The following is a 15,933-nucleotide window of genomic DNA, read 5'->3' as shown; positions in this document are numbered from 1 at the left end:
AGGGAGTGATCAGTTCCCACCTACACAGCAGATAACCCTCTGGTAGTCTAGAGAAGGTGGAAATAAGCATCGTCTCCTAAGACTTTAGGTGCAGTGTGATTTTACCAATTGATAATATAGAATCTCTGTTCTCTTCTCAGTCATTGTGGGATGTAGGACAAGTTACAAGCCTGTTTGAGCCTCTTGTTGTTATCTCAAAAATGGGTGATTCTCTAGTCTTTGCAGGCAGCCCCTTGAGGAAATTGTTGAAGTGTTAACCCAGAAACCTTGCTCTGTTCCAGGCCTTCTGGCAGTAATGTGGACACTCTGCTCCGCCTCAGAGGACGGCTCCTTCTGGATCACGAAGCTCTGTCTTGTCTCCTGGTCCTACTCTTTGTGGATGAACCAAAGCTAAATACTAGCCGTCTACACCGAGTACTGAGAAATCTCTGCTACCATGCCCAGACCCGTCACTGGGTCATACGCAGCCTGCTGTCCATCTTGCAGCGCAGCAGTGAGAGTGAGCTATGCATTGAAACACCCAAGCTCTCAAGTGAGGAAAAGGGCAAAAAGTCAAGCAAGAGCTGTGGGTCTGGCAGCCATGAAAACCGACCCCTGGACCTGCTGCACAAGATGGAGTCTAAAAGCTCCAACCAGCTTTCCTGGCTCTCAGTATCCATGGATGCAGCCCTAGGCTGCAGGACTAACATATTCCAGATCCAGCGTTCAGGTGGGCGCAAACATACTGAGAAGCACGCAAGCAGTGGCTCTACTGTCCACATCCACCCCCAGGCTGCTCCTGTTGTCTGCAGACATGTTCTGGACACACTCATTCAATTGGCCAAGGTGAGGAGCTTGAAGGAACCCTACTTCTGGGGTTGGAAGAGGAATGGTAGCCACAGCCTAGGGGAAATATTGCTGAAGTCTATTGTTTCTGGGCAGTTGTCCAGTAAATAACTTTGTGGGGGGGGTTTATTTTCACTCTGCAATTTTTATGCATTATCTCATTCAATCGTCAAAACAACCTTCAGCGGACTGTATTATTTCCATTTTACAGACATTTTTAGTGGCTCTGTCGGGTGCTAGTAAGTAATGGAGCTGACTGGACCTAGAACTTACTTAGTATAGTCCTCTTTTTAATAAGCATTGCTGTCATTTGTTAAGGGCCCATCTTATGCCAGGAACTATGCAAACTATATGATGTCTTAATTTCACAAGGCAGTGTAAGTGACCTCCCATTTTATAAATATAGAGATTGATGCTCCAAAAGTTTACTAATCCTCTCTCCCTACAAAGCCCTTGTTTCTTTCTAGGCTGCTTTGCCATCAGTTGGATAAAACTGTATGACATCTCTCCTGTGTTACCAAAGCTGTCCAAAGGAGTGGCAAGCCTAGAAACCAGGTGTCATTCCCTGTCAGGAAGACATGTTTCCTATGTAGACCCCTGGACCAAGCTTGTTTTCCTATTCCCTGCAGGTGTTTCCCAGCCACTTCACACAGCAGCGGACCAAAGAAACAAACTGTGAGAGCGATCGGGAAAGGGGCGGTAAGCAGGCCTGCAGCCCATGCTCTTCACAGTCCTCCGGCAGTGGCATTTGCACAGACTTCTGGGACTTACTGGTGAAACTGGACAACATGAATGTCAGCCGGAAAGGCAAGAACTCCGTGAAGTCAGTGCCAGTGAGCACTGGGAATGAGGGGGAAACCTCCCCATACAGCCTGGAGGCCTCTCCACTAGGGCAGCTCATGAACATGTTGTCACACCCAGTCATCCGCCGGAGCTCTCTCTTAACAGAGAAACTCCTCAGACTCCTTTCTCTCATCTCAATTGCTCTCCCAGAAAACAAAGTGTCGGAAACACAGGCTAATTCTGGCAGCGGTGCTTCCTCCACCGCTGCAGCCACCTCAACCACGTCTACCACCACTACCACTGTCGCCTCCAACACGCCCACTCCCCCTACTGCAACCACCCCTGTCACTTCTGCTCCAGCCCTGGTTACTGCCACGGCTATTTCTACCATTACCATAGCTGCTTCAACCACAGTGACTACCCCCACGACTGCTACCACTACTGTTTCAGGTGAGTGTGGATGTAGGCTGGGAATGGGGTGTGTATACCACCTCACCCCCCACTTCCCATCCAGTTATTCCTCCCTAAGTGAGAGTGATCGGCTTGGTTTGTGTTTGTGAGACCCAAATGTGTTCAATCTCACCTTCATCAGTCCCAGTTCTCTCTCTGCTCCTCCCCTCCTCTTCTCCGCACCCCCCACTCTCACACACACAAATATATACACACACACACACTCCTGTGAGGACCAGCAGGCATTCACTGAATGTGACTTCTCCTAGGTAAGCAACAAACGGAGGAAAGAGAGAAGGATCCTGTCTTCAAAGAACTCCCAGCCTTTCCAGCATGGTTGAGGGTGTTAGTTCTTAGAGGAAAGAGTTCAAGAACAGGCAGAATACAATGTGAACCAGAGTAGAATAGAATAGCCAGGCTGGTCCAGGAAGTGAAGGGAGTGAACACTACAGTAGACTAGTAAGCATGATGTGAAGAAATAGGTTTTGAAGAGGGGATTTTGCTAGTAGGGCAACAGTTGAGAGAAACATCTGGGATTCTTTGTCACTTTAAAAGGTACAGTCATAAGAGCACTTGGCATCTCAAATCATTTGGCTTTGGTGGGCGGATCTTCATTTTCACTATGTTTCCATTTTGAAGTCCTGGACAGTTCAGTGTGATTCCTTGTTTCTGCCGCTTTTAAGTCTTTGGCATGTGAGTCTCAGAGGCTTACAACAGTGTCCATCTATTTCCTCAAAGCTACTACTAAGTCCAGCAAATCTCCAGCAAAGGGGGGTGATATGGGCACTGGCACTGCAGACTTTAAGATGGTATCTTCGGGCCTCACTGAAAACCAACTACAGCTCTCTGTGGAGGTGAGTCCAAACTCTTCCTGTCTCCCATGGTTTGGGGAGAAAAGGTAGATAGGGGTGGATAAGGTTTTAGTTCTCAAATTGGGGCTCACTCTTTTTCCCAGGTGTTAACATCCCACTCATGTTCTGAAGAAGGCCTGGAAGATGCAGCTAATGTGTTACTGCAGCTCTCTCGAGGGGACCCTGGGACTCGGGACACTGTTCTCAAGCTGCTACTGAATGGAGCCCGCCACCTGGGTTATACCCTTTGTAAACAGATAGGTAATAATGGCAGTAAAGCCTTCCCTAAACCTCTAAGCATAGCCCCCATGCTCTCTTCTGTCATATCTCTGATAGTACTGGGCTGTCATCTACTTTCTTCTGCTCAGTTCTAAAAGAGCCAGGCTGGGCTTCTCTCTACGTCCCCAGTGCCTGGCACATGGTAGGTAATCCATGCTTAAGGCAAATGAGCATGTGTAGCACTGGCAGTGCCCTTTTATTTCTCCATTAAGAGTCCTCTGGCGAGCCTGCTGAGGCAGCTTTGTCAGCTCAGAGATGTGCCTGCACTGTGATCAGGCTCAGGTATCAAGAGTCAAAATAATACCCTCTGCCTTGGTGCAGTTTTGAAGGTACACTAATTCTAAGACCACTTGTACATTACCTAGTTTTAGTTTTCCTTTGAGTTTTGCCAGGAAAGAAACTAAAATCCAGGATGGTGAAGTGATTGAATCAAAGAGTCGAGCCACATTTTTCTTGCAGAATAGAGTCTCTTTGCTCTCTCCCACCTCCATGCCAATCATGGCCCTCCCTAGATATCAGCTGCCTGCTTAGTTACCTCCTTTTCATAAATGTCCCTGGAGCTAAGGTGATAAGAGAATTGATTGGACTAAGAATTGTAAGGTTCATCCGGAAGAGGCCTCTGACCTGTCTTAACTGCTACCATTTATTCAACACCCGTGGCCCAGGCAATGTCCTAGGCCAGTGATGGCGAACCTATGACACGCGTGTCAGAGGTGACACGCGAACTCATTTTTTTGGTTGATTTTTCTTTGTTAAATGGCGTTTAAATATATAAAATAAATATCAAAAATATAAGTCTTTATTTTACTATGGTTGCAAATATCAAAAAATTTCTGTATGTGACACGGCACCAGAGTTAAGTTAGGGATTTTCAAAATGCTGACACGCCGAGTTCAAAAGGTTCGCCATCACTGTCCTAGGCCCTCTACTACATAGTTACCCCTAATTCTCAAAGCAGCCTTGTGAGGTTAGGCAGTATTAGTTGTATTAAGATGGGTAACTTGCCTGAGGTCACCACAAAAACCTCAGACGTTCAAGAGGTATACAGGCCGCAAAACAGATAATTTTCCTCTTTGCACTGAGCTGTGCTTCGTGCAGATTCTTGAGACCAGGTAAATTGGTGGTCCCTGGGTGGGTGATTGATCCAGAGCTTGCATAACAGATGCATAAAGCAAAATTCCTGCTCACCCCAGGTTCTCTGTAGCTGAGCAAAAAGAATGCCCTGGGCAGGTTTCTTGGAAAAGTTTGGCTTTCAGCTGCTTCACTGGGAAAGTCTCTGAACACTTGCTGGCTCCTCCCACCTACCCAGGTACCCTTCTGGCTGAGCTCCGGGAATACAACCTAGAACAGCAGCGGCGAGCCCAGTGTGAGACCCTCTCCCCTGATGGCCTTCCTGAGGAGCAGCCACAGACCACAAAGCTTAAAGGCAAAATGCAGAGCAGGTAGGTGCTAGCTGCCTGTTCAGCTGTGGGACTGGAATATGGGACATGCTGAAAGGTGGCTCTTGCTGGTTTCCTGATGGTCGTCCCCCCCCCCGCCCCCGGGCAGATTTCCTTATCTGTCCGATACACATTTGGCCCTATTCGTCCTCATGAGATTTCTTACTCCTCTGGTTGACGCCAGAAAGCCCTGCTTGCTCTGAGTGTTTATGCTTTGGTGCTGTCAGTATACGCAAGCCACCTCTACACCATCCAGGTTTGACATGGCTGAGAATGTGGTAATTGTGGCATCTCAGAAGCGACCTCTGGGTGGCCGGGAGCTCCAGCTGCCTTCTATGTCCATGTTGACATCCAAGACATCTACCCAGAAGTTCTTCTTGAGAGTACTGCAGGTCATCATCCAGCTGCGGGACGACACGCGCCGAGCTAACAAGAAAGCCAAGCAGACAGGCAGGCTAGGTATGGAATTGGAGTGTCCAGTTGAGGGGCAGGGTTGGTGGTGGAGAACCCAGAGTCCCTGGAGGGCAGGACTTAATGTCATGTCTCCTTCCTGTTTCACCTTTCCAAAGGGAAGTGATGATTCTTTCTTAACATGTTGATGGCTGCATTCTGTATCTCCCTCAAGCTGCCTGCATAGGAAATGCATTAGTGCAAGTAGGAATTAAGGGGGAGTGGAAATCTGGCAAAGAAATTGAGGGTGGATCTTTTGCCAAACAAAATTTAACTCACTGAGTGTGCCTCCTTTCTGTTTCCTTGATCACTCCTAACTAATACATTGCAGCCATGTTGCCTCAGCCATGGCTTGCCAAATCCTCTCTTTCCTCCTGTCCCACAGAACCCTCTCACCTGCTACCATCCATCTGCCTAGCACCGTGTACACTGCCCTTGTCTGTAACAGTAGCCCTTAGTGCCTAATGATGAGCACTGTGAAGCTGCCTGAGCTAAAGCTCAGACCTCAGCAAGATGCCCTGTGGCAGCCCAGGAGATGGGAGAGTTTTGGGCATTCCCTTTTTTTACATTTTATAGCTTGCCTTCTTTCTTTCTCCCAGGTTCCTCCGGGTTAGGCTCAGCTAGCAGCATCCAGGCAGCTGTTCGGCAGCTGGAGGCTGAGGCTGATGCCATTATACAAATGGTACGTGAGGGTCAGAGGGCGCGGAGACAGCAACAAGCAGCAACGGTTAGCATGATGCCTGTGGCCCCTCATTCATTTGTCTCTCCCCCATCATCAGTGGGGTTTCACTGCCCTTACCTTGTATGCTTTTGCATTAAGTTTGCTATATAAATGCTCTGGACAACAGAGTTACTTTTTTGTTGTTTTCTTTACTGTTTGTTCATTGGTTTGGTTTGGTTTGGTTTGGTTTGATTTTAAAGCTTGGCCATCATACCCCACTCCCAGCTATCCCGTCAACAGTGGCGCTTTTGCAAACTGCATAATGCTAAATGTCTGGGTTCTGAGGGGATGTGGGATGAAGATTTTTCAGTCTCATGGAACAACTCAGGTACATCAGAGACATCTCAGGAATCCTGCCCCTGGAAGTCCCCCAAGCTTGGTACACATCCTATGTAGCCTCTTCTGGCTACGGCTGTTCCCTCCACCCTGACCTCTGCCTCTGCTCTCCATATTCCCCTGGCACTTAGGCACTCAGGCCCTTTTAGGAGGAAACCTTCAGGTTCCTAGGTAGCCAGCTCATTGTTGGGATCCCAGCACAGAGTGGCTACAGGAAAGGCCTGGCATCGTGTATGTATGCTGTGGCACTCATTGTTTTCCTGTCCTTGCAACATGCAAGTCACCTTCCCAAGATGCAGGATAAAAGGTATCCTGGGGCCTGGTTTTCCTTTCTATAAATACTATTATACAGTATGAGTTCATTGAACATGCTGGGAACAGCCTAGAACTTGAGGGCCTTGACTCAAGCAGGAAAAGAATAGAGAGCTATTATTCTGGAGTATTTTTTTCTGCCCAGTCCTTTTCCCACATGTGATACCACCGATGTTGTCTTTTTAAATAATCCCACCCATCAAAGGTTGCACTAATTCCCCTAATATTTTACCTTTTTTAAAAATATTGTTTTAATTGATTTCAGAGAGGAAGGGAGCGGGAGAGAGAAACATCCATGATGAGAGAGAATCATTGATTGGCTGCCTCCTGCACACCCCACAATGGGGATTGAGTCCACAACCCAGGCATGTGCCCTGACTGGGAATCGAACCGTGACCTCCTGTTTCATAGGTCAATGCTCAACCACTGAGCCACGCTGGCCGGGCTTATTTTACCTTTTGTGAATAAAGAACAAACCTCCCTTCTGCCCATCCGAGTTTAATATTTATGTACACATGTAAACTGTCCCAAGAAGAAATCTTAAAAGTCTGTGTCCAAGAGGCTAGTGTATGACTAGACATAGGTCCAGAATGGAATTGAGGCAACGCAGGCAGGCATCCAGGGAGGGAGCTTGCTAGCTCAGGGTGGAGGACAGCAAAGGAGGTGGGAAGGCCATTATTTTGTCCTAGAGAGGTAGAGTTTCCTGACCAGATATAGGAAGCTTCTTTCTAAGCCTATGATATATGAGAAGTGGTAGGACCAGCCCTAGCCTGTCCCTGAAGAATGCAGAGTTGCGCCCTTTAAGTGACTTTGTCTCCCTTTTATCCAGTCGGACTCAAGCCAGTCAGAAGGTTCTGTCCGGAGGGAGGAATCACCCATGGATGTGGACCAGCCGTCTCCCAGTACCCAGGATACTCAGTCCACTGGTCAGTACTGCTTCTTGTTTCCAGCCCAGGAAAAAGAAGAGTCAGTCTTCGTGGAATGTCTACTGGAGTTCCTGCTCTCGACAAAATATATGCTCAGTGTTTCCAATTCGTTCAAGCAAACACTGTTTTCTGTACATGTTAATAGGCGATTACCAACCAGGATCACTAACCGTAATCACCTCACTCTCGTCTCAGATTCACAATACATGTTGCAATTCCTGTAGTAAAGAAACTATGATAGCCCAGCTGGTGTGGCTCAGTGGTTGAGTGTCAATCCATAAACCAGGAGGTCATGATTCGATTCCCAGTCAGGGCATATGCCTAGATTGCTGGCTCGATCCCCAGTAGGGAACGTGCAGGAGGCAGCCAATCAATGATTCTCTCGTCATTGATGTTTCTATCTCTCCCTCTCCCTTCCTCTCTGAAATCAATAAAAATATTTTTTTAAAAAGAAACTATGGTATGATATGCATGGAGATAGCATGTATTTGAATCTTGCCCCCCTATTTACTAGCTCTGGGACCTGAGGCAAACTTCTCTTTGTTTCCATTTTATAATTAAAATAGGGATGTTCATAGTTAGGATTAAATGAGCTAATATGTGTACATAGTGTTAGAGCAGACCTGGCACACAGTGGATGCTGTTATTAACAGCATTTCCGAAGACTAATTGCACATGAATACTTTTTGGAACCTTTTTAACACATTCCTTTGGGATAGTGTTATAGGGACATCCATTTTTTTAACTATATTAGATAATTTAATAATCCACAGATACTCTGAGAATTAATTAGGCACTAAGTAGACTAGCATTATCTGGTAGAACTGTCTGCAGTGGCTACTATTTCAGTAGCCTGCATTTGAAATGTGGCTAGTGCAACTGAGGAACCATTTTTTTTATTGTGTTAATCTTACTTAATTTAAATTCAAATGTCATTCAGTGTAGGACTAGAGCTTGCTTCCAGATGTTGCTCCCTATCACTCTATGGCCAGTGGGCCACTCTACTTGATCTGCATGTTTGGTCTGGGAAAATCGAAATGAAGGGAAAACCTCAAAGCCCTTCTGACTCTCCTGTGTGTGCCTTGTAGGCTCGGATGGAAACTCCCAGGGGGAGAAGGAGGAGAGGCCACCTGACTTACCCCTGCTCAGTGAGCAGCTGAGCTTGGATGAGCTATGGGACATGCTGGGCGAGTGTCTAAAGGAACTGGAGGAATCTCATGACCAGCATGCGGTGCTAGGTGAGTGGTGGCCTGAGGGCACAGTAACCTGCTCTGGGGCCCCTTTAGCCTGCTTACTTTTCTTCCTTCGGGGTCACCCCTCTTTCTCAGTGTCTCTGTAATGAGGATTCAAAGGAAAGGAGTTTTTTTTCTCTGACTTAAGTGTCAGAAAAAAAATGTTTTTCTTCTCTTTCTATGGCTGGTATATTTTACTTTTCAGACCAGGGGACTCTGTACAACTGGTTGGCCATTTTTCTTTGGCATCAAGGAAGCTCTGGTGTGCTCTTTGGCTTCACTTTTTTATTCTACCGTTATATTTCTCCTGCAAGTTTCAATTATTCTGTATTGTACTTTTGTAACTAGATTATATATAATATAAAAGAAGAGGTTTGTATGTTGAAGTTTGTAAAAATATCACCTCCCTGTCATTGCTACCCCTAGTGCTACAGCCTGCCGTGGAGGCCTTCTTTCTGGTCCATGCCACAGAGCGGGAGAGCAAGCCTCCTGTTCGAGACACCCGCGAGAGCCAGCTGGCGCACATCAAGGATGAGCCTCCTCCCCTCTCCCCGGCCCCCTTGACCCCAGCCACTCCTTCCTCCCTTGACCCGTTCTTCTCCCGGGAGCCCTCATCTATGCACATCTCCTCAAGCCTGCCCCCCGACACGCAGAAGTTCCTTCGCTTTGCAGGTACAGGGAACTCTTAGGCCCCCAAATGTAGAGGGCTCTGCTGTGTATTTTATCCTTAGCTGTGTGTGTGTGTGTGTGTGTGTGTGTGTGTGTGTTGGTTGGAAAGTGAGGCTAGTGAGGGAGGGCCTGTCTGGTAGCACTTGTGTGTCACACTACCTTTTTTCCCTGAAACAAGAAAGAAAGACCTACTGGCTGGATGGCTGTCATCCCGTCTTCTGGGACCCATGATATGCTGATTCCTGCTGTCCTTTCTCCCCTCAGAGACTCACCGCACTGTGTTAAACCAGATCCTACGGCAGTCCACTACCCACCTCGCTGACGGGCCCTTTGCTGTCCTGGTAGACTACATTCGTGTCCTCGACTTCGATGTCAAGCGCAAGTATGTGCCCTGGATGTTGGTGGGGGTGGGAACTCTCCAAGTAGTTTCTCCCCTCCCAGAAAGGAGCCAGAGTTCCTCCTGGGGCATTGTTTCCTGAGAAAGCAGTTTTCCTAAAGTCCCATTCCATTCGTCGAGGTAATACAGGAGGTGCAGGTAGCCATAGTGCACAGGGGGTGCAGGAAGCCTCCTGAACACTCCTGTCTCCCCTGTTCTTCCTTCCTGTGCACTACTCATGCTTACTTGCTACAGTTTCTGTGGGCCCTTATTTGGTAGAGATGGGGGAAATGAGAGTTGGTAGTAAATGACCTGTCTCTCCCAACTACTGGGCATTTCCCCAGGGGAACAGGTGGGGAGCAGAAATAAGAGTAATTGGAGGATAGGGAAAGCGTCATTGTGAGTCTTCATTCTAATGAGGCAAACAGAAGTTTGCTCTGCCACCCTAATCCTGTTTTCCTTCTTTTTCTACCTCCCCAGATATTTCCGCCAAGAGCTAGAGCGTTTGGACGAAGGGCTCCGGAAAGAGGACATGGCTGTGCATGTCCGCCGTGACCATGTCTTTGAAGACTCTTATCGTGAGCTGCATCGGAAATCCCCTGAAGAAATGAAGAATCGATTGTAAGAGCCCAGAGCAGAGAACAGACAAGATGGGAGGGTGGGGGCCATTCCTCGGCCATAGTGAAGGCTTACTCAGGCCTCAGATGTGCAGAGGAACATAGGGAGGTGCTGCCCCCGCCACACACACACACACTAGGAATTTCCATTTGGAATCCAGCTGATATCAGCACAGTGAGCTGCCTCCCCCATCTTCTTGGCCTGGTCTCATAAGACTGATCTTCTGCTGTCCCTTGGGCTGAGCTACCCAACAATTCCCAGTCAGAAGAGTCTTTGCCATTTATAAAGATAGACCTGATGGCTTTGCAGAGAGAGTTTCCCATTGTTACACTAGGAACAGGACGCCTACTGAGCAAATGGTACCTTGGGCTGGGGAAAATACTGCTCACTGGTGATTCTGAAGCCACCGAGAGGAGATTGGCAGTTTGTAATGCCAGATGTCACAGGAGCAATGTGAGGACAGACCTATTGGAGCAATTCAGATGCTCCTAAACTAAGGAACTGGATGCCTCCTCTCCCTCGTGGCAGGGGCTTGCTATCCCTGTCATCACACAGGAAGTCAGAGAGGCTTCTAAGACAGACTGGGCCCTGCTCTTCCACTACCAACTCCTTATTGACATTGGACTTGGTGCAGCACTCTCTTCTCTGACACCACCTAACCACTCCCTACTTCCCCTAAGTGAGGTCTCATTTAGGCCTCCCTACCATTCCCATTGGTGTTTTCTGGAATATCGGTCAGCCTTTACTGGCACTTCAGGACATCTATCAATGATGCCCTTTTTTGTCCCAGTGCCCTCCTCTGGGCTCTCCTGGCACCCTGTCCTGTGACCTTACACTCCCCGGCCACTGCTCCAGTCACTCGTTCACTTAGGTCATGCTGTATAAGTGAGTGGCTCTATCCTGGGCTTTCTGCACATCTTTTTCTCCTCTCTTAACGCAGGTATATAGTGTTTGAAGGAGAAGAAGGGCAGGATGCTGGAGGGCTCCTGCGGGAGTGGTATATGATCATCTCTCGGGAGATGTTTAACCCTATGTATGCCTTGTTCCGTACCTCACCTGGAGACCGGGTCACCTACACCATCAATCCATCTTCCCACTGCAACCCCAACCACCTCAGCTACTTTAAGTTTGTTGGACGCATTGTGGCCAAAGCTGTATATGACAACCGCCTCCTGGAGTGCTACTTCACTCGCTCCTTCTACAAACACATCTTGGGCAAGTCTGTCAGGTGAGGATGTGGCACAGTCCTGGGAATCGAGTCCTTTATTTGTGTCCTGCCCCTATGCTGCCTCTCCACCCCAACCCATGACCCTGTCTAATTGTGTTTTTCTAGGTATACGGATATGGAAAGCGAAGATTACCACTTCTACCAAGGCCTGGTCTATCTGCTGGAAAATGATGTCTCCACTCTAGGCTATGACCTTACCTTCAGCACTGAGGTAGGTCAGGAAATCCTGACTGCAGCACATCCCAGCTCGTCTAGGAAACCCATTTTGGATCGCCCTTGACTTGGCATTGGATAACTTCATGGTTTTAAGGAAGTATCTTGACTTCTTAAAATCCCGTGCCCCATTTCCCATCTGGTAGAGAGCAATGGGTATTTGTATGAGACATCACAAACAGAAAAACCAAAATTTGTAAAACAATCCAGACTGTTTCCTGGTTTCCCCCTTATAGAAAACAACATGTTACTCCAGAGTGTTACTCTCCATTCCCAAAGTAGTTCATTGTAGAAAAATTATACAAATGAAAACACATTTTTAAGGTTACTCTTCCACCAAATTGTTTTCTGTAAAGTTTGTGTTATGTTATGTTACATGTATTAGCCATACCCTCTTTCCCCTTTTACCTTGGCCTTTTCCTGTTAGGAAATTATGACCTCATGAGAAAAATCACTGTTTTTTATGACCTTACTTTGTCTCTCTGCCCAGGACATGGCAGAGAATTTAGGGTGTGTTCCCAGGTATCTATATAAACCCCATCCTAGACCAAGCTTGGTATATATGATTGATGTTTTGGGTGTTCTAGGTCCAAGAGTTTGGAGTCTGTGAAGTTCGTGACCTCAAACCCAATGGGGCCAACATCTTGGTAACAGAGGAGAATAAGAAGGAGTATGTACACCTGGTGTGCCAGATGAGAATGACAGGTAGGGGAAATGTCCCTTAGGCCCATTGTTGCTCAATATGGGAATTGGTCAGGTCTCACTTCATTTTACACACATCATTTCCTCTTTTCCCCTATGGCAGCCACAAGTACCTTGCACAAAAGGAATCCAAAACTTAACCAAAAATATTTCCTTTCCTCTACCCTCATAGGGGCCCAGAAATACAGTGGCAGGCAAGTCAGGCAGTCCAATCAGCATCCTAGTAGCAGCATGGGCTAGATTGGGGGGATTTCTGACCTCTAACGCTTGTGTGGGTTCAGATTCCATGTGGCTTGTTGGTTCTCTCTCCAGGAGCCATCCGCAAACAGCTGGCGGCTTTCTTAGAAGGCTTCTATGAGATCATTCCAAAGCGCCTCATTTCCATCTTCACTGAGCAGGAGTTAGAGCTGCTCATATCAGGACTGCCTACAATCGACATTGATGATTTGAAATCCAACACTGAATACCACAAATACCAATCCAACTCTATTCAGGTGAGCTGTTGCAGGCATTCCCTGCCCCTTCACCCCTAAGAAGTACTAGTTTGACACCAGATAAAGCAGTGCTCTTAAGGGAAGGGCGCTATGGATGACCACTTACCTATGTGTAACTCTTCATTCTCTGGATCGCATTTTTAGGTGATGTTCTTGCTCATCCCGTGAATGAGCTGAAACCCATCTTACAGAAGAGACTTGCGTAGATTCCAAGTCCCATCCCCCCCTTTTTTCTAGGAGCTCTCTGTCTAACGCTGGCTTCTTGTGTCCCTTCCTGCAGATTCAGTGGTTCTGGAGAGCATTGCGTTCTTTTGACCAAGCTGACCGTGCCAAGTTCCTCCAGTTTGTCACGGGTACTTCCAAGGTACCCCTGCAAGGCTTTGCTGCCCTCGAAGGCATGAATGGAATTCAGAAGTTTCAGATTCATCGAGATGACAGGTCCACAGATCGCCTGCCTTCAGCTCACACATGGTAAGCAAAAGTGTTTGTTCTCCTTTTCAGCATTTAGATGAAGCTTGCATATATGCCAACTTTAGGCCCTTACCCAAAGTCAGGAACTCGGGTCTGCCTCTGGCTACCCTGCCCCTGGGAGCAGCTCCCATTTGGTGGGTTTTTAGAGAGGCTGATGTCTGAGATCAGAAGTTGGCCCAGACTCACAGTGGGGCTGAGGAGACAGTGCAGATAAAAACCACCACATGAGACCACAGTGTATTCCAGGGCTCAGTGTGGCTGGAGCACAGATTTCGAGTTGCAGGGAGCACAAAGCTAAAGAACTCAGCGGGGGTCAGATCACCAGCGACCCTGAATGCCTCCTTGGAGCTTGCACATTAGCCCATAGATGAGACCATGGTGTTTAAGCGACAGGGTCAGGTTTACGTTTTAGGTGCCTGATGGCCAGTAATGCGGCCAAGTTAGAGGAGGGCAGACCAGGCTAGGACAAAATTGGGAGTCCACAAGAGGTGAGAAATAGGTTCCCTCAGGGAGAGGTCAAATGGGCATCATGGGAACACAGGGATTTGGTTGTCATCTTTCATTAGGAACTGATCTTTCTTTTTTCCCTAGTTTCAATCAGCTGGACCTGCCTGCCTATGAGAGCTTTGAGAAGCTCCGCCACATGCTACTATTGGCCATCCAGGAGTGCTCTGAAGGCTTTGGGCTGGCCTAGTTAGCCCCCACAACTGTGGGGTTTTTCTACCATTGTTGGACCTGGGAAGGGGGGGGATGAAAACAAAATGAACCAGAAAGGAAATGTTGATACCAATAAATGAAATCCACCAACTCACCATGTGTGTGTCCCAGCTGCCCCAACCTTCTCCAGTGCATACCTGTTCCCTTTCTCCTGCTCATTCTTTCTTCCCTCCCCCTTTTTCTCACCTCCTCTCCCCATTCCATGCCGTCCATGATCCCCGGCCCATGTGTTTAAAGGCAGTAGCCTTTGCAGGGACCTGTTTGTCCCAACTGTTTGAACAGTGTGCTCCTCAGAGTCTGTGTTCAGAAGGATTTGCTGCATTGAGACTTGAAACCTTTGGATAGGGGAAAAATTATATATATATATATTTTTTTGTTCTGTTTGCATTTCTTAATTTGTGCTTGGAATGTGTTGATGTGCACAGCTAATGATTCAATGCGAGACAAGATTGGCGTCTGTGTTGTGGAGGTTTCAAATAAAGAGCACTCTTCATAACTCACTTTTCACAATGGAGTTTTTTTCAAACTTAAAAGAAAAAAAACAACCCTCGAGCACTTGCTAGACATCTGGAGAAAAGATCCAAATGGACGCTCCAGAAAACCATCTCTGCCGTCACCACAGTGCATCCTCCTCCTTCAAAGTTGGTTTTCCTGTAGTCAGGAGAGAGACGCAGCCACCGGGAACTGGGGGAGTCTATTTTTTAAGAATGGGACCTGCACTTGGGAGTGGTGATGGTGTTGCAGCCAAGGACAAAGCATCTTGCTCGAGAGGAACAAACCAGTAGAACTCACCATCTTCTTTGGTGAGCCTTTACAACAGTCTTAAGTCGGGCTCAATTTAGGATTTTTATTTCATCTGTTAATATTTTAGTTTATTTTTAACAAATTTCAAGTAGTTGACAAGCTCTCTAGGAAAACAGTCTTACCATCCTTTTGTTTTGGTTTTGTTGTCTGCCTGTCTGTCTGCCAGTCTGTTCACAGATCACCCAATAATCTCTTGTGGTTTTTACTCCATCCAACCCTTAAAGCCAATCTAAGGACTTTGGTTCCAGCCTCCAAAGAAAAAATAATAAAAGTTTAGTTAGAAAAATAACCCCAAGTGGTGCTTGCTTTGTGTGGTTTTTCTCATTCTCTGAGGCTCTGCATAAAGGTTTTCCCCTTGACCATGTCCCAAGTGTGGATCTAGGAAAGCAGTTGTGTGTTCTTAACCTATACCTTTGGTCCCAATGCAAATGGCTACTGGACATTCTCTCCCTTTTTTCAAAATTCAAACTTATCTGGCCCTGCTGATGACTGAGAAGATAGATGACTCAACCCTGTCCCTGCTGCTGAGCTTCCAGTCAAGGGGAAGAGACTGGTCAGTTCCATGACTGATGTAGGAAGGGGGTCCTTGGTTCCCAGAGCAGAAGTACCTGATCTAGACTGGAAGATCAGTGAAGACTCCATTGTCAGTGGCACTTGGGTTGAATGGTACAGCTGTGGGGGAATGAAGATTCAAGAGGGGACAGTAATCTGAATCAAGATAGCAGGAGTCCAGTTATCGGATGGGCTTAAGCAAAAGGTGGTGCCCTGAGATGAAGCTGAGAGTCCAGCAGGGCTTTAAAATAAGTAAGCAGAAATACAGTAGAATTGATCCATCAACTTAAGAACTGGTTCTTTGGAAAATCAAAGTAGAATAAAGCTCTCACATTTAAATTTGAAAAGGGTGCAAGGGTTGGGAGTTGGGTGTAGAAGCTGGGCATACAGGTGAAATAACCCTGAAGGAAATAAAAGTTAATAACTCAATGGCAAACTACAAAAACTTAACGACCAAGTATGATTTGCCTTTGGGATGTGTGTAT

The 15,933-nt window shown here is 47.1% G+C and overlaps 1 protein-coding gene across 13 annotated transcripts in view; it reads left to right on the top strand.

Moving 5' to 3' along the window:
- The window catches only part of HUWE1 (HECT, UBA and WWE domain containing 1, E3 ubiquitin protein ligase), a 147,966-nt gene extending 132,781 nt beyond the window's left edge, over positions 1–15,185 (top strand). For 12 of the 13 annotated variants that reach the window (XM_014535313.1, XM_014535311.1, XM_014535310.1 and 9 more), the window contains 18 exons: positions 282–825; positions 1,455–2,058; positions 2,797–2,912; positions 3,014–3,170; positions 4,498–4,630; positions 4,884–5,086; positions 5,677–5,804; positions 7,276–7,372; positions 8,461–8,610; positions 9,031–9,276; positions 9,538–9,655; positions 10,130–10,270; positions 11,208–11,495; positions 11,601–11,706; positions 12,296–12,413; positions 12,723–12,904; positions 13,185–13,375; positions 13,967–15,185. In XM_014535313.1, coding sequence (XP_014390799.1) covers positions 282–825; positions 1,455–2,058; positions 2,797–2,912; positions 3,014–3,170; positions 4,498–4,630; positions 4,884–5,086; positions 5,677–5,804; positions 7,276–7,372; positions 8,461–8,610; positions 9,031–9,276; positions 9,538–9,655; positions 10,130–10,270; positions 11,208–11,495; positions 11,601–11,706; positions 12,296–12,413; positions 12,723–12,904; positions 13,185–13,375; positions 13,967–14,069 — 3,625 coding nt within the window. In that variant the 3' untranslated portion in view covers positions 14,070–15,185. The remainder of the gene's footprint in view (positions 1–281; positions 826–1,454; positions 2,059–2,796; positions 2,913–3,013; positions 3,171–4,497; positions 4,631–4,883; positions 5,087–5,676; positions 5,805–7,275; positions 7,373–8,460; positions 8,611–9,030; positions 9,277–9,537; positions 9,656–10,129; positions 10,271–11,207; positions 11,496–11,600; positions 11,707–12,295; positions 12,414–12,722; positions 12,905–13,184; positions 13,376–13,966) is intronic. The other variant, XM_014535316.1, reaches the window with a different exon arrangement.
- Positions 15,186–15,933: the final 748 nt, after the last annotated feature.

Source organism: Myotis brandtii, unplaced genomic scaffold (assembly GCF_000412655.1).
Source record: "Myotis brandtii unplaced genomic scaffold, ASM41265v1 scaffold1424, whole genome shotgun sequence".
Classification (NCBI taxonomy): domain Eukaryota; kingdom Metazoa; phylum Chordata; class Mammalia; order Chiroptera; family Vespertilionidae; genus Myotis; species Myotis brandtii.
The sequence above is the reverse complement of the archived record's forward strand: the minus strand, read 5'-3'. Positions and strand labels throughout refer to the sequence as shown.